The 27,578-nt window shown below is 46.9% G+C and overlaps 1 protein-coding gene across 1 annotated transcript in view; it reads left to right on the top strand.

Annotated features, from left to right (window-relative positions):
* LOC138558241 (E-selectin-like) overlaps nt 1-27,578 on the top strand; it is a 405,907-nt gene that overhangs the window by 7,501 nt on the left and 370,828 nt on the right. Inside the window, exons 2-6 of the mRNA XM_069642666.1 lie at nt 21,240-21,572; nt 22,493-22,600; nt 22,766-22,951; nt 23,061-23,246; nt 23,687-23,872. Coding sequence (XP_069498767.1) covers nt 21,248-21,572; nt 22,493-22,600; nt 22,766-22,951; nt 23,061-23,246; nt 23,687-23,872 — 991 coding nt within the window. The 5' untranslated portion in view covers nt 21,240-21,247. The remainder of the gene's footprint in view (nt 1-21,239; nt 21,573-22,492; nt 22,601-22,765; nt 22,952-23,060; nt 23,247-23,686; nt 23,873-27,578) is intronic.

Genomic DNA, 27,578 nt, shown 5'->3' with positions numbered 1-27,578 from the left:
CCTCTCTGATTGAATTAGGGGAGTGGCACCTGGGGACTACAGGAAACTAAACAAAGCACTGTCCCTGGCTCAGGCAAATGTTATATTAGGGGGGTCGTAAATGGCTTCCTCTTGGGAGAAACTGGGAGAGGCAGTGCCTGTGAGAGCAAGCTGAGCTTGGGGGAAGTGGATAAACCAGAGTTCCACCATGTGCTTTGGAAAACCACACCCATTTGGGGCCAGAGCATGATTTTAAAAAGATGGATAATTCACAGTGCGGACTTGTCAAAATTATATAAATAACATCATCATTCTTGTGATTTTTCTGTGCACATTTTAAGAGGTGTTAGGACCCTGTGGTATGTTCTTGGGGATAGTAGCGAAAAAAAGGTTGTTACTCTAAATGTATGCATGTTAAAAATCTGACACTTTATCATCTGAAACCCATATCCCTGGTGCACATTTGTGTAAAATCTGGAAAGGTTTAGAGGTTGTTATCTGGATGAAAAGGGGAGAATGCTGTCATAAGTGGACACAACATCGTACAAAGACAGGGATCGGATGGTTTGGTGCTACAGAAAATATGTTAACTGGACCTATAATATTAGAAAAATGGTACATAGATAAATATGTATTTGGATCAGAAATAGATTTGTGTGCAATTTGACAAGGGGAGGATCCTCTGACCATAAACCTACCTCATCACTCTGACTCACAACCCAGTTCCCCCAATCAAGGAAGAGAGGAGGAACTGGCCAATGATAAGTTGAGAGGGTTGGGCATGCAGAATGAGCCGACCCACCCACTTTCTAAACACATAAAAAGAGCCACTGGAACCCAGGTAGGGATTCACTTTCCACTTTCTTGTGAGACGCTTTGCCGGGAGACTCCAGACTTCAAATCCATCAATCTTATCAGAACTGGCTCTATGGGCTACGGGACCCGCTAGATGATCAGCTATGTCTTCGTCTTCACTCGAGTTACAACATTCCCCAATCACCTCCTCCTCACCTGAATAGTCGAGTTTCTTCCGGCGGGTAAGTCCTATGTAAGGCTTCTTCTTTTTTTTGAAGATAAGGTCTACCTCGGAAGGAAGCCACCGTGACTCCAAGACAGAGAAAACCCACGGTGACACGGCGACAGCCAGAGGGGAAAAAGCCACTGGATGGCAAAAAAACCCTGGATCCGAGGTAGTCGGGAAGGCTATGGAAGTCGTCTGATCTGCAGTAGGTTGAATTGGTCCTCCGCCGATACCCAGGAACAGTGAGGTCGGCGTGTCTCTGCAGATCGTTTGTTGGAGGAAGCGGGATACAGGTAAGTACCCCTCAGGGTGGAGGACAAGCGAGAACGGGAGAATCCGGGAGCCAGAGAGAAGCCAAGAGCGAAGAATGGCAGGAGGGGAAGCAGCACAGGAAAAACCAAGGGAGAAGGCAAGCGGGAACAAAGAGAGGGGGGAGAGCCTAACGGGACGGGAGGAGGAGGAAAACAGACGCTGAACAAGGTGTGAATAGCAGGACAAGACTGTCAGAAGGAAACAAGCGCAAGCAACGGGGCGAGAATGAACTCAGTTGCAACGCGCAGAGCCGCCGGCAGCCGAGTGAGATAAACAAACGGTGGCGGCCATCTTGGGAAACAACTAGACCGTGTCTGGTAGACGGAGAAGGAACGTAACGGAACACTTCAATGGAGTCCCTGTTTCCACCTTCACCACAAACGCCAGTCGCCGGCGGCAGTGACAGTATGCTCCCTCCGAAGGCTTCTCCCTACCGGCCTTTCAGGATGGAGTCGGTGGAACTTGTGTAACAGTCGAGGAGAGTGAATGTGGAAATGGGGTTCCCAAGTATCTTCTGAGGAGGGATACCCTTTCCAATGTACAAGATATTCAAGACGTCCCCGATGATAACGGGAGTCACGTATCTGAGAAACTTCATACTCCTCAAAGGCTGGAACAGGCAAAGTCCATAACTTGGGGGATGCTTGTTTCCGGGCATCTGACACAAAGGGAAGTAAGAGAGATGAGTGAAACACAGGGTGAATCCGCCTGAGTCCCCTAGGCAACTTGAGGCGGTAAGCCACAGATTTGATCCTTGAAGTTATCTCGAAGGGCCCGATGTAGCGAGGTGACAGCTTAGAAGGCCAAACCCATCGAGGAAGGAACTTGGTGGACAGCATGACCTTAGAGCCTTTATCCCAGGCAGGAACTTGTTTCCGGTGTTTGTCGGATTGATCCTTGTAATGTCTGCTAGCTTTAAAGAGGCTCTGATGGGCCGTATTGTGGGCCTCCTTGATCTGCACGAGGGTGGTCTCCAATGAAGGGATGTTAGTTTCCTCCCAGAAACCAGGAACTATGGACTGCGGGTTGAATCCGTAGGTACAGAAGAAGGGGCTAATCCCTGTAGCAGTGTGAACAGCGTTATTGTATGCAAACTCTGCTGTGGGGAGCAGGTCCACCCAATTGTCTTGCTGCTTATTTATGAAACACCTTAAGTACTGCTCTAAGGTTCCATTTAACCTTTCGGTCTGTCCATTTGTCTGGGGGTGAAACCCCGACGAAAGAGCTCTCTCAACGCCCAACAAATTACACAATGCTGCCCAGAATCTGGAGGTATACTGGCTGCCCCTGTCGGAAATTATATTTTGGTTAAGCCCATGTAGCCTGAAAATGTCCTTGAGGAATACGTCAGCCATGACCGAGGCGGACGGGATCTTTGCCAAAGGAGAAAAATGTGCAAGTTTCAAGAACGTGTCCACGGTTACCATTATGCAGGTACAGCCTCGGGAAACCGGTAACTCCACAATAAAATCCGTAGAAATGCATTTCCAGGGACCATGTGGGACTGGTTCCTGTTGTAACAACCCTAAAGGTTTCGAGGTGGTATATTTGCTTTGTAAGCACACCATACAGGATAGAACATAGGCTTGAGTATCGGCCTTCATGTTGGGCCAGATGAAAGCCCTTTGTAGAAGCTCCAGAGTGCCTCGTACTCCTCGATGACCTGCTGTCTTGGAATCGTGGCACCACTGAGTGACCCGTCGCCTGAGATTATTGGATGGAATGAACAGTCTTCCGTGGATGAAGTGCAACCCGTCCTTAGTGGTGATTGGTTGATTACCCACATTGAGAGTAGGTTCGTGGAGGTAGGCTCCTCGTACTTCCTCCAAAAAGCTAGTCACTGCAGATATGATCCGAGTACGAGGAAACATAAGCTCCTTGCTGTAAGGGAAAATAACATCATCTCTGCGAGAGAGAGCATCGGCGACTAGATTTTGAGAGCCAGGGATGAATGTGATGACAAAATCAAACTGGGCGAAAAAATGAGCCCATCTGGCCTGACGGGTGTTATAACACTCTTGCTGCTTGAGTATTTGCAGATTTTTATGATCTGTTCGTATCTGGAACGGGTGTAGGCTCCCTTGGAGCAAATGCCTCCACTCCACACAAGCCAGCTTCATAGCAAGTAGTTCCTTTTCTATGACAGAGTAATTGCGTTGGCTGGGATTCAAGGTCTTGGAGAAGTAAGCCACCGGATGCTCGAGGTCCTTGACTCTCTGAAGAAGAACAGCACCCACGGCAGCTGCAGAAGCGTCAGTCTCCAGAATAAAGGGTAGTAGTTGATCTGGTTGTTTCAAGATAGGAGCTGTACAGAACGTGTGTTTCAAGCTGAGGAAGCTTTCTTCAGCCTCATTTGACCAGATGAAAGGACCCGCGGATTTCTTGAGAAGGGATGTAATGGGAAGAGTGAGTAAGGAAAACCTCGGAATGAACCTCCGATAGAAATTTGCCAGCCCCAAAAAACGTTGAATATCCTTAACCGAAGAAGGCGACGGCCATGACAAGATGGCATCCACCCTCCTTGGGTCCATGGTAACCCCTTTGTCGGATAGGATGAATCCCAAGTATGACAACGAGGATTGAGCAAATGCACATTTCTCAGGTTTTACCAGAAGACTGTGATGTTGCAATCTGCGCAAAACCTCCTTGACATGCAGAGTATGTTCCTCCTGGCTCTGTGAGAAGACTAAAATGTCATCCAGGTAAACCACTGTGTTAAGGTTCAGAAGGTCTGAAAACAATCGGTCCATGAATCTTTGGAAAATGGAAGGTGCATTGACAAGGCCAAACGGCATAACTTGATATTCAAACAACCCATAGGGAGTGCGAAACGCCGTCTTCCACTCATCTCCTGTTCTTATGCGGAGTAGATGATAAGCATTCCATAGACCAAGTTTAGTAAACACAACAGAGCCTTGAAAAGCCTCCAGAATCTCTGAGATGATGGGCATTGGGTACCGATCCTTTATGGTCACTCTGTTTAACCCCCGATAGTCGATACAGGGCCGCAGCTCCTTAGTATCCCGTTTGGGTATGAAAAACAGAGAAAAACAGATTTGGAAGGTCTTATGAGTCCATTTGCTAAATTATCATCAAGGTACCTTCGGAGCACAGCCTTTTCCGATACAGAGAGGGGATACATCCTCCCAAAGGGGGCCAACGCCTGCGGTACAAGGTCGATACCACAATCCTCTGGGCGATGTGGAGGAAGTTTGATGGGGGTCTGCTCCTGAAAGACTTCTGCGTATTCAGAAAGACGTTCCGGTATGCAATGTATGGAACTACTTTCGACAGCGGACATGATCTTAACAGTTTCAAACGTTGGTTCCGGAAGGCATTCTTGTAGGCAGAAAGCGGAATGAAAACTTAGTAGATTCTTAGACCAATCCACTGTTGGGTTGTGTTTCCGGAGCCAGCCTATTCCTAAGATGACCGGGAAGTGGGCCGCCCGTATGATGTCAAATCTTATGGTTTCAGAATGCTGGTGAATGGATACCTGAATCTCCTCGGTGGTGTGAGTAATGAGTCCCGAACATAGGGGTGTACCATCCACTCCTTCAACCTTTTGGTCCTCTTTTTTCTCAATCCTAAGCAGACCCACCTTATCAGCCCAAAAGGTGTCAAGGAAGTTTCCAGCCGCCCCACAATCCAGTAGAGCCTGCGTCTCTACTTCTCTCTTCCGGAAGCGGAGTTTGATGGCCATAACCATGAGACGCAAAACTTCACTCATCTGAGATGAAGCCACAGAAAGAGTAGTGTAGGAACAACGTGCAGTCCCTCGATAGTCTGTTCCACTGACTATTGAGGGCGGTCATTTCCCGATCTCCTTGGGGGCACATCAGGGCAATCTCTCAGCAGATGGTTGGCAGCTCCACAATATAAACAAAGATGTCCTTCACGCCTCCTCTTCTTTTCTTCGGCAGTCAACGGAGATCTGGTGGTTCCGACCTGCATGGGTTCATCTCTGACGGGACGCGATGCAGGTGAGGAGGATGACGGGGGCATATCCAAGAAAGGATGTGGACCTCGAGCCTTCTTCTTTTCGTTTTTTCGTTCCGTCAGGCAGAAATCAATTCTTAGAACTGAAGATCTAAAAAGGTTTCTGGGCGAGGGATCCGGGCAAGCTCATCCTTGAGCTCCTCTTGCAAGCCCCTGCGGAATATGGCGTACTGGGCCTGCTCTTGCCAACCGGCCTCTGCAGCGAGCTTCTTGAAGGTGGAGATATAGGACAGTAAGTCGGTACTCCCTTGACGCACATCCAGCAGGTCTCGCTAGCCACGTGTGAGCTTTCGGTTCGCAAAAAGGTGTGTCGTAGTAGTTCCTTAAAGGTCGCATAGTCCTGCAAAACTGGGTCTGATAGGGATACCAATGGAGTAGCCCATGCCAAGGCGTTTCCCGTCATGTGCGTGATCATGAAACCCACCTTGGAATGATCTGTGGAAAATGCATTCCTGCGGAAGGTGAAGTGGATATTACAGGCTTCCAGAAATTCCTTAACCTTTCTTTCCGAGCCGTCGAATTTACCCGACACCAGGGGTAGTGGGGGTAAATCAGATGTCTGTTGTTCTCTTGCAGCTACTCTTTGCTGGAGCGCCACGTTGTCAGCCTTGAGTGTTTGGACTTCTGCGTTGAGGGTTTGGACACTAGCTCTTGCAGTTGTTTGGCTTAGCCATCACTTCTTTTTGGCGTTGCAAGCTATCAGAACTGGCTCTATGGGCTACGGGACCCGCTAGATGATCAGCTATGTCTTTGTCTTCACTCGAGTTACAACATTCCCCAATCACCTCCTCCTCACCTGAATAGTCGAGTTTCTTCCGGCGGGTAAGTCCTATGTAAGGCTTCTTCTTTTTTTGAAGATAAGGTCTACCTCGGAAGGAAGCCACCGTGACTCCAAGACAGAGAAAACCCACAGTGACTCCCCTCCGCGACAGCCAGAGGGGAAAAAGCCACTGGATGGCAAAAAACCCCTGGATCCGAGGTAGTGGGGAAGGCTATGGAAGTCGTCTGATCTGCAGTAGGTTGAATTGGTCCTCCGCCGATACCCAGGAACAGTGAGGTCGGCGTGTCTCTGCAGATCGTTTGTTGGAGGAAGCGGGATACAGGTAAGTACCCCTCAGGGTGGAGGACAAGCGAGAACGGGAGAATCCGGGAGCCAGAGAGAATCCAAGAGCGAAGAATGGCAGGAGGGGAAGCAGCACGGGAAAAACCAAGGGAGAAGGCAAGCGGGAACAAAGAGAGGGGGGAGAGCCTAACGGGACGGGAGGAGGAGGAAAACAGACGCTGAACAAGGCGTGAATAGCACGACAAGACTGTCAGAAGGAAACAAGCGCAAGCAACGGGCCGAGAATGAACTCAGTTACAACACGCCGAGCCGCCGGCAGCCGAGTGAGATAAACAAACGGTGGTGGCCATCTTGGGAAACAACTAGACCGTGTCTGGTAGACGGAGAAGGAACGTAACGGAACACTTCAATGGCGTCCCTGTTTCCACCTTCGCCACAAACGCCAGTCGCCGGCGGCTGTGACAAATCTCCAGAGACCAGAGATCCAGAGAGACCAGAGATCCCGAGAGACCAGAGATCCAGAGAGACCAGAACTGTGCAGTGCTGAGAGCAGACCCAGAGACCAGATCGCTGTGAAGAACCGCTAGCAGAAGTCCAGCCAATCCTGACCCGATCGGTGACGAAGTGCATTCCTGTCCAAAATCTAGTGTGAGTACCCAGCTAGCACTGTGCCAAAACCAATCTCTTAGTTTAAAATAATCTAATCCAAACTATTTTAGCCTATTAGAACTGCCTCCTAAAATTGTGTCATTCTGTCATTTTTAAAACTGAAAACTGTCATCTGTCATTCTGAGCTTTAAAATTTCAAATCCGAAAAACGACCTTTATAAATCGGCCGTATCTCCTGAACCGTTTCTGCTAGGAGCGAGTTTTAACTGTCATCTTAAAGCTAAGATTCTAAGCTTTTCAACGAGCATATAACCGACTCCTTATAGTGCCTCCGTAATTGCGCTCGACGCACGTGACTAAATTTGCCACGATTTGACATTTTGCTTAATTTCAGCAACGTGTAAAAATATTTGTCCTCGCTTTCCTTGCTGAAATTCGTGTGCAATGTGACAATCATTCATATAGCATTTCTAAAATGATCCTGAATTAATTTAAGTATCTCTCACTCACGCTGAACCTCCTTTAGGGAATTAAAAGCAATTTGAGTATATTTTTCACTTCATTGCCACCACATTTAAAAGGATTTTGCCTGTGTTTAAAACTCCTACCTGTTTTCCTCTAAGCTTGCTAGGGGGATCTGAATTATATTTGATTGCATTCCTGAGAACTGTGTGCTTTCCTCCCATCTCTTTACCTTGCATAAAGGGGGGGGGGTGAATTGCCAAAGAAAAGTGATTACATTGTCTTTTGTTGAAGTCATATCAAGTTTATTTTCTGTACTGCATTTTCATTCCTCATTGCATTGTCCTTGAAGCCATAAAAGCATTCTCAGCTACTTTATCCTCTCTATATCATTTCTAAGCCATCACAAAGAGTGTGCCACTGTAACATTATCCATTGTTGATCACTATCATCTTCACAAGTGTGCTATCAAACATTAATTTATTATAAAAGTGTGATATATATATATATATTGTTTCATTTTCAAATAAACCTTTTAATTTGCAAAACAAACCTACTTCTTGGCTCAGTGGGGTTAGGGGGATTCTAAGAGAGGGGTGTTATATAAGGGTTGTCATCCAGAGTAAACAAACTGGACATAAAAATATATCAATAAGGGTTTCCCTCAGCATCCCAGACTAGGCATTGACTTAGCTGTAGTGTTGAATTGAATCTGCTTACAAAGTAGGGGCTCTTCCGGGATTCTGGATTAGAATTACCACTTGTGCAGCTTAATACAGTGTGCCAACTGACCGGATACACATATCCGGTTAGATCACCACGCTGTTTTACACTGTGAAAGCACTCCTCAAAGGAACGCTCTAAGGAAACGGTCTGTTTTGCAAAATAAAATACAAACTTCTGTAAGTCAGGAAGGAACTCAAATTCCAGAATGACGACACTGGTAGACATCAAAATAGCCAGAGAGCACTTCTTACATAAGCTATTTGTGAGAGGTGAATGGACTGAGCAGGGCCAGGATGCGTGGTTGCAGGCAATCACACAACAGGTCACTGCAACTGGGTTAGATATCTGGAGAGATCAGGGTCCCTTACATGTGGCCCTGAGCAAACTATACATGGCTCCTAAAGCTAAATATGAACACGACAAGATGGTTAGGATAGCGGCATATTTGTATCTGTATATGGGAGCCATGCAGGACAAATGTGCTGAAGGCCAAGATCTGGCAAGTAGGCAACTGTTGGCATTAGAGAAGGCCCAATCTGACCTGGTCTTTGCTGAGCAGAGGATGCATAGGAGCCAAGAGTCAGAAAATGATAGTAGGCAGTATGTCATTAAAATAAAAGAGGACATGGATATACTGCAACAGGAAAAGATAGACCAGGATACCAGAATTCTGGCTTTGTAGAAGGAGCACCAAGACAGTTTGGACTCCTTACTGCAGAGCCAGAAAAAGCTGGAGCAACAGATCAATTTCAACAGGGCATGCACAGAGCAGGTAGCCACCCTGCAAATCCAACTAGACAGAGAGAAAGAGGAAAGCAATACATTGATTTTGAAAGACCTGGATACCCAGGCAGAGTTTTATGAAGAACGCCAGAAAGCTGGTGCCTTTCAAAGGCAGAGGGACGACCTGGCGTCACAAATGCAGGCTCTTGGTCAGGAAAGGGATACCTTATGCCAGGAAGTCTGCCATTTAAAAAGAAAAATTGAAGAAAATCACTTGGCCCTCCAGGGGCTGGGTGACCTCCAAAAAGAGCATCAGGGCTTGCTAGATCACACCAGGAGGGTGGAGGAGGCTCTGGCAAGAAAGGAGAAGGCCAGTAGGGATGGGACTCAGGAGGTAACCTTCCTGCAGCAGAGACTGGGCCACTACTCCAGGACCAATCAGGAGGCACAGAGAGAAATGAGGCTCTCTGTCAGCACAATGATAGGCTCCAGCAACAGGTAGCCATGCAGTAGAGACTGATAGAGTCTAGTAAGGCCTTAACTGAGGAACTGAAAGTGCAGGCTCTTGCATTGCAACAGGGAGCAGGGGCTGACAGAGATGAAGTTCGCTGGGAAAGGGAAACACCTGAGCATAACCTCAGAAGCCCTAGTACCAGAGGCCTTCATCTCTCTCAGTCCCTGGACTCTGCCACCCCCATGTCCCCTGGGGCGCATGAGCACAGGGCCACAGGAATGGCAGATTACTATCCAGCCAAAAGTATGGGGCTCATAGGCCAGTACCACCCAGGAATGGATGGGCGGGCACCCGGGTATGGGCACCTAAGTACAGTGCAATTTAGTGGGGAACCCCAGGAAATTAGGCCCCCTAAGGGCATCCTAAAAACCTCTGCCCAGTTAGGTCACTCGGGGGGTACCCATCAAATCCTGGTAGCAAGGAGGGATCTGAAGACTCCTCTGAGTGTCACAGGACACAGGAGACCAGGTCCCCACATTCTGCCAGCTATTCCCAGGCTCGCAGAATCCGGGAAAATCTGGAAGATCAGACGGGAACCTCTGGGAGCAGTGCTTCTGAATCAGAGGATGAATGGACCAGGGTTACCGGAACCAAAAAGGCCAATAAGGCGAAAAGGGCCTTGCTTAAGGACCCCTTAAAACAGATTAAGGCAATCAGGAGTGTCATCACGCCTTATCATAAGAACGCCAAGTATTCTGTTTGGGAACACTTGGAGCTCTATGAGCAAATGATGGAGAATTTCCATTTGAAGGACAGCAGTAGCTGCATCCAATACGTCAAATGGACATTCTCCCCTGAATACTCCAGTTTCTTTGCGGGGCTGGAGGACCAAAACCATTCAAGATGGTCCACATATAGGGCAGCCATCTTGAAACATTTTTCTGTACATAGAAATCCCCAAGAAGCTCGCAAGGCAGCCTACAATTTGCAATGTGGGGAGGATCAGGCCCCACAAGAATTTGTGCAAGAATTGAAGCGTGCCTTTGCGCAGACCACCAGAAGGGTGCGCACGGACAGCAGAGAATTCATCAACACATTTTTCCATGCTCTTCCCAGGTACATAATGACCCAGCTCGTGAGAGATTTTCACGAGAAAAGATCTTTAGACTGGGTCATTGAGCAAGCCACCCGGATCTATGAGGTGCAGAAGCCCATAGAAAATAAAAGTAATGCGCAGAAAACCCCCAAAACCAACAGCACCCCTGCCAAGGTGGCGGAGGTAAAGGTTGCCCCCGTTTTAGATTTGGAGATGGGGGGGGCCTAAAAACCTGCCTGCGCCAAATAATTCACAGCCCAGAAGGCCCTCGGGCCAGTCACAGACAGGGAGTCGAGGAGGTAGTCCCACAAATGGGGTCCCTCGCTCCCCTGATTATGTAAGTCCCCGCTACAAGGAAAACCGACCCATCCTGGGTTATGTGTGGACTCCTCCAGCCCAAGGGGGGGAATCCAGCCAAGCGCCTAGCCCGGGGAACTTCCCTCCTAACTTGCCCCAGGAGGGCAGAAATTCACCAAATCCTGGGCAGAACTTTTTCCCCAGGTATCCACCCAATTTCCAACCCCAAAACCATCCATCCTTCTTTCCCCAATTCCCTGAGCCCAGACAACCTAATCCGGGAGAGGGGAGGCCAAGGGTGGAGGGGTACCCAAATCTTCCCAATCCGGGGGATTACCAGAGAAGGGATAGCTACCCTTCCCGGGATCAGCCCAGGGGAGAAAATAGAGCCCCGTAACAGCCTGAGCGGGTTTCACAACTTGAGTGCCAGGTCCGAAATATGGCACGGGATCTGGGTCACATACTGAGGGCTCAACAGAACCCTCAGATAATCATGCCACCGCAGAATGCCCCAAACTCTGGGCCTGGTGCTCCAGAACAATGATGGGGGCAGCACCCCGATAACCCACCGGTTCCCAGGGAGGTGGCACAAGGGGAAGGGGGGTGTAAAGCCTTGAAGGAAGCTTCCTTCCCAACTTGTAAACAGCCCCTGGAAAACCAGGAACCGGAAACAAAATCTCCTACCCCTGAAAGTCTGCCACCCAAGGAGCAGAGAGGAGGTAGGAGAAACAAAGGACCCAAACAGACTCACTTTGTGGAGGAGGTACAGGTCTTCCAATTTGAGGGAGAGGGATCCTCGGAAGATCCTGGGAATAGGATCTTCTCCTTCAGAGATGGGGGAACTCCTCCCAAGGAAAAATGGGTCCCAAGAGATTCCAATCCAGACTGGGTAGATGTGGGGATTGAGCTGTCGCCGCCCATCATTCTATCCCAGAACCAACAAAACCAAAAATCCCTGGTTCAAACCCATCCTGGTGACTGCCTCCCAAAAGGCAGGGGCGGCCCAGAACCGGAACCAGGGGAACCTAAAACCGAATCAACAGTCTGGGTAGATGTGGGGATTGAGCTGTCGCCGCCCATCATTCTATCCCAGAACCAACAATACCAAAATCCCATGGGTCAAACCCATCCTGATGACTGCCTCCAAAAAGGGGGGGCAGCCCAGAACCCAAAACCATTTCCAGTTGCCAACTTTTTCTTTCAGATTCCCCAGGCTCTCCACAGAATTCTGCCCTTCCTCTTCGCTAGCCAAAACCAGAAAATTAGCTCACCAGTTGTCCAAAAATGTGCATTATCTGTGCCCCCTTGAGGAGAAGGAGGGAAGATACTATGCCCTGGTACAAGTACAGGGGCAGGGTACAATTTTGGCACTGGTGGACACTGGATCCCAAGCTACCCTTCTGTCCAAAAGGGCCTTTGATGAACTAAATGCAGGAAGGGGGGAGAATTACTGTATTCCTCTCACCTCTCTTCCTGGCCAACTGCAGAACTTTGACGGGAAGGAAATTCCTGCTGAGGGGACTGCAGATTTGGACATCAAAATTGGGCGACACAAGGTGAAACACCCGGTCATAGTAGTGACTCCAGAGGGCACCCCTTGTTTACTAGGGAATGACTTCCTGAGAAGGTTGTCACCCCTAATAGATTGCGTAAACAAGGTCCTCTGGACCCAGACTAGCCGACCAATAAAATTAAAACAGAGCGTCAACCATGTTAGTTTAAATGGCACCTGCCACATGGTTGAACAAAAATCTGACCAAGTCGAATTTCACTTCCAGAACAACCAGATTCCAGATGTGACAGTAATAGCAGTAGGACAACAGACTGGTGATGGGGGGTCCTCTCTATTTCTGAAAATCAACCTTCCTTCCAGTTTAAGGTGGTATTGCACACTGGAAGTAAATACTCTGAAATTCTTTACCAATCCACAATCAGACACTCCCACTCCTATAGTCCAGAAAGATGTGAAATCAGCTCAGAGCCTGGCCGATATTCAGCAAATTGGAGAGAAGTTGTTCATCCCTGTTCAGTTAAATGATGGGAAGGACTCTGTTCTCGCTCGAGTGTGTGTGAACAATGGTAAGAGCTTCATCAGCGAAACCATGTTCCGCCAACTCCCCAAAAAATCCAGCCATTCCCACATTCAAACTGATAGACAAATGGGAAATGGACCTGGAAGCACCCAAATTCCAAACATCTCCTGCCAAGCAGGTGTATGCTCAAAATCTCCATTGGCAACAAGAGCATAGTCCATAATTGTTGGGTCGTGCGAGACGTCACTGCCGCCTTTTACTTAGGCGGTGACATTCTCAATCGCTTTGCCATTAGTTTGGACCTAATAAACTTCAAAGCTTGGTCCCGATTAGCAGATAATCCCATCGTCCTTGATGATCCAGAAAAAGCATTTAGGTCAGCTCAATTGCTACCTTATGCAGTTGAAATTCAGATTAAAGAGGAAGTCACCATCCCGGAAAGGACCTGACAATTCTCCCTGGAAGTGAAAGTTAAAAGAGGACAAAAATTGAAAAACCCTGATGCTTATATTCATCTAAATGCTTCTCTCCAACAGCAAGGGTTGGGGGTACACCCAACACCATTAGTCAACATAGAACATGACACCATTCCAATAGAGGTGGATAACAGCGACTTACAGAGTATTACTCCAGCCGCAGGCACCATCATTGGAATGGCGGTTGATGACCGACATTTCTCCATTGATTTAGGAAATTAACTGTTAGGACCAATCCCCAAGGACTGTTTTGACAGTGACAGTGAGGACAATACAACACCAGACAGGATTTTCACCCAGCATGGGGGGAACTTCCTGGTGTACACTTCTTGCCCTTATGGTAAGGAAGATGCGACTTGTGACTTCAGGAGGGATGAGGTGATTTTCCAGGTCCATGAGGGCTGCCTTTCCCACCTGAAGCCTCCAGTCCAAATCAGCACTCTGACCAGGGACTTCTCCACCCAGCTGGAGGAGGCCGCTGAGATAGCCAAAGCAGAAGTCTTTCCAGGCTTCAGGCAGATGGTGGAAGAGAGAATCAACCTAGCTGATGCCTGTGTGACTCTGGAACAGAAGCAAAAGTTGAAACATGTTTTCTTGGATTTCCAAGATCTCTTCGCGGTAGACTCATATGACTGTGGTCGCACCGACATCCACACAACAACAATTCCCACAGACCCTGGCATGACTCCAGTGTTTGTGAAGCAATATCGCTTGCCTCTCACATCCATGGAGTCCCTTACTGAAATAATTAAGAACCTTGGGGAATAATCCGTCCAGTCCACAGCACTTTCAATAATCCGGTGCTGGGAATATTGAAGCCAAACAGCCAGTGGAGACTCTGCGCCGACCTTAGGGAGCTCAACAAACTGGTCCATACTTCTCGATGGCCTCTGCCCTACATTGACCAAGGGCTGGCCCAGATCCAGGGTTCACAGGTATTCACTGCAATAGACCTGACCAATGGATACAGGACCGTGCCTGTCAGTAGGGAGGACCAATACAAACTGGCTTTTACCTTTGGGGGCCAGCAGTACACATGGACCCGGACTCACTTCGGATACCTCAACTCCGGCAATGAATTCAACATTTTCCTACATAAGGCCATTCCTGACCTGGGTGCGAGGGGTAACCTGGCTTATGTAGATGATGTCCTCATCAAAAGTTCATCTGTGGAGGAACACATAGCGGAGATCCGTTATGTTCTGACGCAGTTGAGGGCCGCCGGAGCAAAACTTTCCTTTCAGAAAGCACAGTGGTATAGAACCCGTGTTAATTTCTTGGGGCATGAGATTACTCCTCAGGGTCTCTGTCCCCAAGAAAAGAAAGTGGAAGCACTTCAGAAACTGAAGGATCCCACAACTCTGCGGGAACTAAGGAGCCTCCTTGGACTGACTAATTACAGCAGAAAGTTCATTGAAGGCTACGCAGAGATCACCAGACCCCTGATTCATCTCTTGAAGGGGGGGGGTCAAGTGGGAATGGGGTCCAGAACAATCCGAGGCAGTAAGACAACTCAAGAGAAGCCTCTCACAAGCGCCTTGCCTAGTTTACCCTGTCAGAAACAAGGAGTTCTTCCTGGAGACAGGGTTCTCTAAAACGTGCTTGACGGCAGTATTATACCAAAAGCATGACAAGGTCAATAAAGTAATCTCCTATGCAAGCAAAACTTCATCCTCTGTGGAGGAAAAAGTCAACGATTGTGAGAAGGCACTCCTGGCAACGGTGTGGGCATTGAAGAATTACCGCCCGTTCATCCAGGGGGAACACATCATAGTGGAGACTCCACACCAGCCTCTGCAATATCTCCAAAGTGACAGAATCTGGGCCGGAAACGTGAGTAATTCCCGAGTTACTTCCTTGATTCTGTCAATGCAAGGCTTTCCTGTAGAGGTCAGATATGGCCAAAACAAGAAGAGTCCCCTTGTGCAAGGTCTGGCTGACTTGCATGATTGTGCCAGAGAAAACTGTCTCGAGGACGAAAGTCTAAAAATCAAGGACAACATGGAGGCATACCTTAATTCCCCACACAAAGTCTTTGAAGAAGACAAGTGTGAGGGAATGCCCACTGTCTATGTGGATGGATGCTCTTACCATGTTGACAACAACAGGGAGAAAGAACTGGTGGCCGGCGTAGGCAATGCATGGGAGGAGTTTCCAGAACCCTCCGCTGGGTACAAAATTGGTCCCCGAAGTAGTCCGGTAGCAGAGTTGATGGCTGTGCATCAAGCCATCCTCACTGCTGCCCAACATCAACTCCACGAACTGGTCATAATCACAGATTCGGATTATGTACGGAACGGGTTCGTGGAGCACCTGGTTAACTGGAAAACCAGAGGCATGCTATGTGCTAATAACAAACCTTTGAAACATGGGAAGTTAATTCAAAACATTGATGATCTGGTCACCTCAAATGGGATGACCATCTACTGGAAAAAGATCAAGGGTCATTCCAAAGTAGAGGGACCAGACAAAACTGGAAATGTCTTAGCTGATCAGCTGGCCAAAACTGGGGCCATCCAAGGGGATCTAATAGAAATAGAGTCACTGTTGGGGGAAATCCAGGTCACTGCTATCACTAGGTCCCAGACAAATGCTCACAATGATTTTTCAACTGCACAATGGAGTAAGGAGACCCCTGATGCTGATTTGATTACAGCTCAGAAAGGGGATCCAATAATTGGTAAGTTTTACCAACACATTGAGGACCCTGAGAACTTTCCCCTGACGGATACCGATTACATTGGGAAGGAGGACCTTAGAGTGTTGATGAAATGTCCAAAGATGTTCCGAATCCGAGACGGTTTGTTGGTAAGGAAATCCCAAGCTGGCCATGATCAGTGGGTGGTCCCTACCTCATTCCGAAGCCTGATGTTAAATCACGCCCATGATGCGGCCACAGCCGGTCATAGGGGGTTTCACACAACCCTTGAGATCTTAAGAGAGGTTGCATACTGGCCACACATGGGGCAAGACCTCGACCAATACTTGAAGGGGTGTCTGGTGTGTGCACAATGTCAGCCAACATCCCTCACACACCGGGCGCCTCTCCAAAAGAGGGGGATGACACTGCCATGGTCAGATTTGCAAATCGACTTCGTAGGCCCTGTGATTCGCTCATCTAGAGGAAACAAGTACATGTTGACGGTTACATGCTTGATTACCAAGTGGGTGGAATGTCTCCCGGCCCCAAACTGCAAGGCAGAAACAGCAGCTGCCCTGATGATTAACCACATCTTTTCTTGTTTTGGTCTACCTCAAAGGATTGAGTCAGACAGAGGTAGCCATTTCACCAGCGAGGTAATGACAAAGATGTGGGAGATACTGGGGGTCAAAAGGAAGTTACATATTGCTTACCGACCAGCTTCTTCTGGGGCAGTAGAACGCTATAACCGGACCATTGTGAGCATCTTAAAAATGTTTGTGGCAGATTCTGGGCCAAGTTGGGATATCCGATTACCTCTGGTCCTAATGGCCATCAGATCTACCCCTTCATCTGCAACTAAAATGTCACCATTTGAGTTGATGACCGGACGCAAGATGGTGCTCCCCCAGCATTTGCTCTACAGGACCCAAGAGCAGACACTGATAAATGCCTCCACAACTCATGAGTATGTGGAGAATTTAAGGAAACACCTTCAGCATGCTTTTGCCTATGCTCAGCGGAATCTAGAACGATCAGCTGATACCATGAAAACCCACTACAACCTGAAGACCACCAGGAAGGAATATACTGTGGGAGACCGGGTCTATCTATACAATTTCCAAAGAAACCAGGCCAAACAGCGAACATTTTTGCCTACGTGGAAGGGACCGTTTGAAATTATGGACAAAATCTCCCCTGTAGCCTATAAGATCCGCATCCCCAAAGGTAGTCTGGCGGAAGGGGAAGACAAGTGGGTACATATAAATCAGCTAAAGTGTTGCCATCCCAGGCACACTCTGTAGCAACTGGAGGAGTCCTCTGCAATACCGGAGGGGACCGCTCCAGATTAATTCAGTTCTTATCCTAAAATATCCCACATATAGTCTCTAAAATATTATGATTGGAAAAAAAATGTTTCATGTTATATCTTGTTTTAAAATAAGACTGAAAAATGTATCCTGATGTATAAAATGTATATGCCGCCCCACTATATCAATGGTGGTGGAAAAATGTCTATGAATAGGTATTGCCGCTCTTGCTTTATCATCCTAGGAGAGATGAAACCATGGAGACTGACCAAGGAGAATGATCTGGGGACTGGGAGCAGAGATCTGAGGGGCCTGGGGTACCGCCCAATATTCCCATCAGGACCGGCGAGGAGAACCGATCGATCCAACCGGATGGAGGAAAAGATGCTGAACTGTGCCATCTACGGAATTGGAAGAAGATGATGCGGAGATACCAGCGCGTGGATCAAAACATCCTTGGCACCCGACTCCCCCTCAACTAGAAATCAAAGTGCAGTCGGGCGGGGGGGCTTGTTGGGTGTCCTGACCCACGTTTGGACTAGTAAGCTGCAACATTTGGTGCTGTGGGCTTAGAAAATCCAAGAGGGTGGAAAAGCCCACATTTGCGCCAGAATCCTAGAGAATGTGCAGTTTTGTGCACAGCAAAGTGGTCCCCTGACCTGCCACCCACAAGTGCAAGCATGATGGGCCAGGAGTGCCATGAGTGAAATATGTGCCAAAGGAAAAACAGCAGTGCCGGTTGGCTAAAAAAAAAGCGCTTTAAAATCACCTTTGTTTCCCTGAATGCAAGTTCAAAATGCCTATTTTAAAGATCACAAGATATTCAAAAATCTCAATGAACACCAGCAGACATTTGGCAGAATGTATTCTTGCATGCATACTAAATCTGGAAAGAGAAAGAGCCCAAAACCATGTTCATAACAAAACCGGCTGAGCTGTGGATGTCAGCAGCTTAAATTAAATGGACAGAAAGCCACTAAAATCAAAATGTTTAAAATAAATGAGTGACCTACTTTTGAGTGTAACATAGGTTGCAACTGTTAAATGTCATAGTTTTGAACTTAGAATCAGCATTCTAGCTGCATGTGCAAAAATTGTGAGTTTGATTTGAATGAAGAAAAACTGGGATCAAACATGACATTTAGCTGAAGCTTGGCTTAAAGAGATTGAATTCTGCCTGACAACTACCCCCGACAGGAGTTGAACTGGCTCAACAACTCTTCCCAGGCCTGGCTGCATCCTGCTGCCCCTGCCAAAAGGAGATGACACCTCTCTGATTGAATTAGGGGAGTGGCACCTGGGGACTACAGGAAACTAAACAAAGCACTGTCCCTGGCTCAGGCAAATGTTATATTAGGGGGGTCGTAAATGGCTTCCTCTTGGGAGAAACTGGGAGGGGCAGTGCCTGTGAGAGCAAGCTGAGCTTGGGGGAAGTGGATAAACCAGAAATTCCACCATGTGCTTTGGAAAACCACACCCCTTTGTGGCCAGAGCATGATTTTAAAAAGATGGATAATTCACATTGTGGACTTGTCAAAATTATATACATAACATCATCATTCTTGTGATTTTTCTGTGATTTTTCTGTGCACATTTTAAGAGGTGTTAGGACCCTGTGGTATGTTCTTGGGGATAGTAGCGAAAAAAAAGGTTGTTACTCCAAATGTATGCATGTTAAAAATCTGACACTTTATCATCTGAAACCCATATCCCTGGTGCATATTTGTGTAAAATCTGGAAAGGTTTAGAGGTCGTTATCTGGATGAAAAGGGGAGAATTCTGTCATAAGTGGACACAAAATCGTACAAAGACAGGGATCGGATGGTTTGGTGCTACAGAAAATATGTTAACTGGACCTATAATATTAGAAAAATGGTACATAGATAAATATGTATTTGGATCAGAAATAGGTTTGTGTGCAATTTGACAAGGGGAGGATCCTCTGACCATAAACCTACCTCATCACTCTGACTCACAACCCAGTTCCCCCAATCAAGGAAGAGAGGAGGAACTGGCCAATGATAAGTTGAGAGGGTTGGGCATGCAGAATGAGCCGACCCACCCACTTTCTAAACACATAAAAAGAGCCACTGGAACCCAGGGAGGGATTCACTTTCCACTTTCTTGCGGGACACTTTGCCGGGAGACTCCAGACTTCAAATCCATCAATCTCCAGAGACCAGAAATCCAGAGAGACCAGAGATCCCGAGAGACCAGAGATCCCGAGAGACCAGAGATCCAGAGAGACCAGAACTGTGCAGTGCTGAGAGCAGACCCAGAGACCAGATCGCTGTGAAGAACCGCTAGCAGAAGTCCAGCCAATCCTGACCCGATCGGTGACGAAGTCGCATTCCTGTCCAAAATCTAGTGTGAGTACCCAGCTAGCACTGTGCCAAAACCAATCTCTTAGTTTAAAATAATGTAATCCAAACTATTTTAGCCTATTAGAACTGCCTCCTAAAATCGTGTCATTCTGTCATCTTTAAAACTGAAAACTGTCATCTGTCATTCTGAGCTTTAAAATTTAAAATCCGAAAAACTACCTTTACTAAATCGGCCGTATCTCCGGAACCGACTTCCTACTCCTTATACTGCCTCTGTAATTGCGCTCGACGCACGCGACTAAATTTGCCGCAATTTGACATTTTGCTTCATTTCAGCCAAGTGTAAAAATATTTGTCCTTGCTTTCCTTGCTGAAATTCGTGGGCAACCTGACAATCATTCATAGAGCATTGCTAAAGTGATCCTGAATTAATTTAAGTATCTCTCACTCACCCTGAACCTCCTATAGGGAATTAAAAGCAATTTGAGTATATTTTTCACTTCATTGCCACCACATTTAAAAGGATTTTGCCTGTGTTTAAAACTCCTACCTGTTTTCCTCTAAGCTTGCTAGGGGGGATCTGAATTATATTTGATTGCATTCCTGAGAACTGTGTGCTTTCCTCCCATCTCTTTACCTTGCATAAAGGGGGGGGGTGAATTGTCAAAGAAAAGTGATTACATTGTCTTTTGTTGAAGTCATATCAAGTTTATTTTCTGTACTGCATTTTCATTAATCATTGCATTGTCCTTGAAGCCATAAAAGCATTCTCAGCTACTTTATCCTCTCTATATCACTTCTAAGCCATCAAAAAGAGTGTACCACTGTAACATTATCCATTGTTGATCACTATCATCTTCACAAGTGTGCTATCAAACATTAATTTATTATAAAAGTGTGATATATATATATATATATTGTTTAATATTCAAATAAACCTTTTAATTTGCAAAACAAACCTACTTCTTGGCTCAGTGGGGTCAGGGGGATTCTAAGAGAGGGGTGTTATATAAGGGTTGTCATCCAGAGTAAACGAACTGGACATAAAAATATATCAATAAGGGTTTCCCTCAGCATCCCAGACTACGCATTGATTTAGCTGTAGTGTTGAATTGAATCCGCTTACATACCATCGTCAAGTGAAGACCTCAACCGACCTCCAGAAACATGATTGGTGTGTGGATCTTGTCCATGGTCAGCTATGGTGAGCTATTCCTTTTGTACCCTAAGTAAACACATACCCACTCACACATGCACAAACACGCACGCACACGTATTCACACGCTTGTAAATACTGTGAAATCCTAAACTACATAACAGTACTAATCTAAAAGGTGTTGTTTATACCCAGATATGCAAGCACAGAAGCTCAAGACATACACATCATTGCTCACATACACCTGCTCAGCACCAATGTCCATGCCACACAATAATGCACACACATGTGCACACACACACTTGCACACACACACACACACACACACACACACACACACACCATACAGCTCTTGTGCATGCACGCAAACATACACACCAACAGCACATGCTCGCAAAAGCACACACAAACATCCAAAAAGACTACTTGCAAACTAATGATCACAATACAAGATTTGTATTTAAAGCATTGAAGCGTTTTAAAATAAAAGGGTCCTTCTTCAAAACTTGTGGTGTATTGATTGACTTCATTATTGACATGACTCATCTTTTCTTCCAGGGCTTGTAATGTTTTCAGAAGTAGATAGCTGGACGTACCAACACTCCAGCGCCACTATGAACTATATACAAGCCAGGCAATGGTGTCGCGCCCACTACACGGACATGGTGGCCATCCAGAACGGAGAGGAGAATGAGCACCTGAACGAGATCTTGCCTTTCACTCCCACCTACTACTGGATTGGCATCAGGAAGATCAGGAACCAGTGGACCTGGGTGGGCACCAGCAAGGCCCTGACGGAGGAGGCAAAGAACTGGGAGGACAACGAACCCAACAACAAAAAGAACAACGAGGACTGCGTGGAGATCTACATAAAGAGGAGGCGGGACCCCAGTAAGTGGAACGATGAATTGTGCAGGAAAAAGAAGGTTGTTTTGTGCTATACAGGTACATTCACAAACATAAATTGCCCTTCTGAGTCAAGAGGATGCCATAGGTGGGGCACTCCTCAATTTAAGATCCTTCATGCTGTGGGTGGGATGGGCGTAGACGCCCCCACCACCCAGCACTGTCCGGTGTGACTCTGGCACTCTCTGACCTTTCTTCTATCCTTCCCTGCCTTGCTGTGAGTCGAACTACACCAATGACACAGTGTGTATTTCATCCATTAATTGGAAATGGCCACTCAGAGTGCTTTGGGGACACGTGAATTTTGTATAATTGTGCCATACCAACTGGCACATAGGTTGATGCAGAGCAGAGATCTGCAGCCTGCAAATCTTCAAATGCTTTGAACTACAACTTCTGTAATCACCATTGATTATGCTGGGCAGGGCTGATGGGAGTTGTGGTCTGAAACATCTGGAGAGCCAAAGGTTGCATAACCCTGATGTAAGTGTTCAAAGATGCTCCCATTAGGCGAAGTGCAAACTCATATGAAATGGCATTTGTTTCATGGCGCAACCGGACTCGAGTATTATCCCCCCACACACTCCATGTATGCCCTAATTGGGTATGTTTCATATTTGTGTGGCTGTTGCGTGGGGACACATAGGCTGTTGCTAATGGCAGAGGAGAGCAGGATAGTATGCAATGTAATTATTAAAGTACCCCGGCCCCTTTATACATAACCAGAAATTGGCAAGTCACCTTGAGGTTCATTGATTGGGTGTAGGCAGAACCTTTGGCGTTCCACGATAGCCTGCTTATGTATGATTAGCGGTTGTTTACCCCATATCTGAGCACCTCTGGACTCAGAAGATTGCAACTGAATGCTTTGCTAACAAGGAAATCTCACATTTTTCTTTCCACAGCCTCCTGCCACGCAGCCTCATGTAGCGGCAACGGCGAATGCGTGGAAACCATTAACAACCACACCTGCCAGTGCTATGAAGGATTCTACGGGTCTGAATGTCAGCACAGTGAGACCCTGTGGCTACTTACTTCTTCTTGGGTGGGACATAGCATGTTGGGACCTGGCTTTGAGGACCCTTTTATAAATGATGCCGCAGAGTTGGTTCGTTTCATACTGTAAACTGTAGAGTTTGGGCGATTGGCAATAATACCTATGTTTCTCCACCTTGTAGTGATGCCATGTGAGCCTCTGGAGGCACCCAGGCCTGGCTTTCTGAACTGCAGTCACCCAGTGCAGGAATTCAGCTACAATTCTTCCTGTCAGATCTCGTGTGTGGAAGGCTACGCCTTAAACTCATTGGACAGTGTGCAGTGCACCTCTTCTGGAAGATGGACGGCGACCATGTCCGAATGTCAAGGTAACGTCTACCGGCTTGGCAATCAAGATTCCTTAGCAAAGGTACAAGTGGCTACACCACTGCTGTGGCCCAGATAGGGTAATTAATGGTTGCTCTCTTTTGGCTGCAGTGATGAAATGCAACGGCCTGGAGGATCCAGCCCAGGGGGTCATGAACTGCTCTCACCCGCTCGGGGACTTCATGTTCAATTCCACCTGCAACTTCGCCTGCGACAAGGGATTTGTGATGACGGGATCTGACCGGCTGCAGTGCGGGGCCTCAGGAGAATGGGATGGCAATCAGCCAGAGTGTGAAGGTAAAAAGACTGCTGGACACAGGCAGAGATGCTTTCTAGACTCTAGCTGCCTTTCTTCCTGCATCAGGTTGGCGGCACATGATGTGTGTTTGTAGCATCTTCTGGGTTCTAGGAGCATTGCTCTTCTGTTGGGGGCCTTTTGATCACTGAGTGTTACTGGTGTGTGGTCTGGTCACTACATTTTCCTTACACAGTCCTTCCATGTGGGCACTCCTTTTTGCACAAACTGCCCTTTAGGTGCCCATGCAGTGCTAGACTAAAATCTTCTGTGATGGAAGACTTCGCCCCGTCCGGCCACACTTCCATGCCTAGCACCCAACCCATCTGTCCTCTCAGATTGCCACCGTTATGGTTGCAGCCTCCATAAGACTCTGAAGAGATTTGCCTACTCTTTTGTGGAGTTTGTCACCCATGTAAAAAATATCATTTGCGTTTTCCAGCTGTACAGTGTGACCAGGTGACAATGGTGGAACACAGCACAGTGACCTGCAGTGGTTCATATGGAAAATACTCCTATAACGCGACCTGTGATTTCACCTGCGATGAGGGTTACGCCATGTCTGGGTCAGCGGGTCTGAGGTGCACTGCGGAGGGTGAATGGACGGATGAAGTTCCCAAGTGTGAAGGTAAGAATCTGCTTTAATGATTATTCTGCAAATCCTCTGATTTTAAGCTGTCCAAGGGAGATGGCAATCTGCAAAGAGAGGGTGCACCCTTGGTGCAAGTTCTATTAGGCCAGTCGCACAGGCGGCTATACAGTAGGTTAAAGAACATGGTAATTTGGGCATTGAACTATTTAGGCCCCGCAGAAAAAACAAGGCACATTTTACCGGTTAAATAAAACCACCAGCTAAAATCCAGTGACACCATTGGCCACCAAGAGCTAGCAAGTGGAACGACGAATCGTGCAGGAAAAAGAAGGTTGCTTTGTGCTATACAGGTACATTCACAAACATAAATTGCCCTTCTGAGTCAAGAGGATTCCATAGGTGGGGCACTTCTCTATTTAAGATCATTCCTCCTGTGGGTGGGATGGGCGTAATACGCTCCCCACACCCTCGCTGAACTGTCCGGTGTGTCTCTGGGACTCTCTGAACTTTCTTCTATCCTTCCCTGCCTTGCTGTGAGTCGAACTACACCAATGACGCAGTGTGTATTTCATCCATTAATTGGAAATGGTTCAACTGGAATCTACAGTATTTTTCAGTAATTCATCAAGAGATGAATAAAATCCCCCTGACCAGCAATTTAGATTTAGCCGTTTTTTTCACCACAGGCAATATTAATTGGTTATACTCGGTTTCAACTTTAAAATTCTCTTGTGATGACAGATATCTACACCTTTTCTCTTTCCTTGACCTCAAATTCTTCATTTCAAGATTCTATGTATGGGGAGTCCTCGCTACTCCCAACACATACTGTGGGCTACTCATGCAAAAAGCCCTGCAGCATTTCATAACACTTATGTTCCGAAAATATGTACTATCAAACGCATATGCTATAAAAGGATTTCCTTTATAAAAAAAAAATACCGATCTTATTAACGTTTGCAACATTAATGCTTTGGTTTATGTAATACAAAACTCGAAATAAAATGATTAAAAAACCACGGGGAAAGTTATGACGCTTTAGAATAACTGACGTGTCACCCCAACTGCCCCACTCCCAACGGGTCTGAACAGGCAGGGTCGCAAGCTGTCCTGTATGTGACCACTGGATTTGTGTTTGAGGTGGTGTCAGAGAAGAGTGGAACAATTCTAAGGGTTTGCGTAATTTGAGTCCAACATAACTTGAATGGCAGGGCCGTCACAAAGCCTGCTCAAGGTCATCAAATGAAAACAAGCAGAACGTGTTTACCTCGACGCTTTTGCATCGTTATGCATTCCCATCCATGCACTAGCATTGCTGCATTTGCATCAGTGTTACTCATGTTAAAGGAAAGAAGACTCTTATACACGCCCTGTCCTCCCCTCCCCCGCGAGGGCTAAGCAGAGCATGAATGAATACAGACTGGAGAAGGAGCTATGTTATTCCCAGCCTCTGAGCTGGAGCAACAGCGTGTGCAAGTATACGTGCACAGAGGGGACAACTAATGAGATATTCATGAAGTGATGGGTGGAAAAGCTGTGCACTCACGGCAACGCAAAGGGAGTGAGACTTCTGCTTAGCAAATAAACTGAGATGTAGGGTCAAAGGTCTTATTTATGTACCTTTTGCTGGAGTCCTGCTATGCTCTTTAGAGAGTGGACTCCATCTCCGTTAGGCCAGGAGAGGATGGTGTCCCATGTAATTGTGCGCCTGTGGAGATGAGTCTCACGGCAGAGATTCTGGCTGAGCTGCAATCGCTTGCTATCGTTCTGTCTCTGTTTATTTTGAGCTGCATTTGTTATCTATCCGTTGGCATCTTAGATCCAACCCCTGCTCCCCAGCTCCCCTGCCCACAATTGGCTGCTCAATATTTACCTGCATACAAGAAAACAAAGAAATCATATATAATTAAGCTCCTCAAAGCTATCTATTCCATTTCTGGGAGGGTTGCTTCCTTGCAGCGTAATCCACTTATTTGTTCTGTTCAACGCCGGATTCATCTCATCAAATGTAACAGAAAGCTGCACGCCTATCTCTAAGAATTACTAAAAGCAGGTGACTTTATTACATGCCTTTTTCCGTTGTTCCTTTTAGTTCTTCAACTAGTAGGCAAGTTCATAAAGATCTTAACTTTTCAGGGATAAGCTGTTCAGGCAGTCTTAGATTTGCATCACTTTGTATTCTGGTACTTGTAGTCCTAAACACAGCGCTCACATCATAGAAATTCAAAATGACATGAACAAAAAACTAGGATTTCGACCAACACTTATTTGCATTATCTTCTGTACTTCAGCCATAGACTTTTTTTTGGACCCATATGGGAGAACAATTCTTTCCAAAGGGCTCAAGTTGTAAGGTGAATGCAGGTGGCTCAAGGAAGAGGTAAGTTCTGTCCCCTAAACATCCCCAGGGACCACTGGGAGTAAAGCTGCTTTTCGAAACAGACCTGCTTCTCTGCCAGCCACAGTGGTACGCAGGACCTCGCTGTGTTGAAGGACCCCTGCAGTTGTGTGCCAGCCTCCCCTGTGTTTGGGAGCATGAGAAAAGGACTCATCACATCCCTGAGCCCCCGGATTGGTACTTGCAGCACTCTGAGAGTCAAGACAGCTGGTGTCCAAGTATTTTCACTGCTGAACTGCTTGGAGCTGTGTCTCAAGAACTGATCAACACATTTGAACCACCAGGACCCTCTGGTGGTGCTTTTTGCACTCTCCCGATCTTCAAATCACTCACACAGCACCAATAAGTTAGGTACAGCATTGTTGGACCACCAAGAAAGGGATTATTGACTGCTAACTATCCCATTGGTCCATCTTCGGGCCTTAGAGACTGGCCAGGCCTTTTCTCAAAACAAGAATATGTCCTTTTTTCATTACCCAAAGTGCTGCATCTTACATATTCAGTGTTCTTTCTCAGCAAGGGGGGTGCGGGAAGGAGAGGTTTGTGTAGTGTTTTTATAGTTAGGCATTATTGTACATGGTGTGTTCAATAAATGTGTATACATATATTTATATAACCTTGATTGCACAATCCTTTCTTTTGGACTGTTCAACTTCACTGTTTTAACTGCTACTGAATCACATTCACACCCCTCTTGAGAGTATTGCTTCCCCTCTCCACACATTACCTCACAAGCCAAAGGAGGTATATCTCTTGACTGTGCCTGTTTTACCTTTATGATTTATGATATGATACACAACGATAAAGGAACCAAGAGAGTTGCAATGGTACCAAGAAGTATGGGTAGATCTAGATGGGGATGGAGGTATTTACTTAATGTGTACCCCAGATGAATATGCCAGAAGAGGCAACAGCCTTAGAAGCGTTTTCAGAGTTTGGATGCCCATAAAAGGTACCCCCGCGTGGGGCGAGGCGGTGGCAGAGGTAGAGTACTACCGAAGGGAGAATGAGAAGAATAAAAAGTAGAAGTATTTGTTACTTTAGATGTAACGAAAGGGGGGAATGTGTGGGAGCGAGGGGCCAATGGGCCCCTCTCTACCATCACTTCTCATTACAAAACTTGGACCAAGTGCCTCTAGTGGTGGGTACGCCCCTCACCCTTATGCGATACTAACTTTTGGTTATATTCGCGTAGATGGGACCACCGAGCAGGACACAGGGCATCCATTTTTTTCTGTACCCCCTTTCGACTCCATCTTGGTAACTAGTCCTCACTGCGATAATACAAAATGCATCTCTCCCTTTTTGCCCGCCGCTGTAGCTCGGAGCACATGGCCCCCACCC

This window comes from Ambystoma mexicanum, chromosome 1q (genome assembly GCF_040938575.1).
Source record: "Ambystoma mexicanum isolate Mex_15411 chromosome 1q, UKY_AmexF1_1, whole genome shotgun sequence".
Taxonomy (NCBI): Eukaryota; Metazoa; Chordata; class Amphibia; order Caudata; family Ambystomatidae; genus Ambystoma; species Ambystoma mexicanum.
The sequence above is the reverse complement of the archived record's forward strand: the minus strand, read 5'-3'. Positions and strand labels throughout refer to the sequence as shown.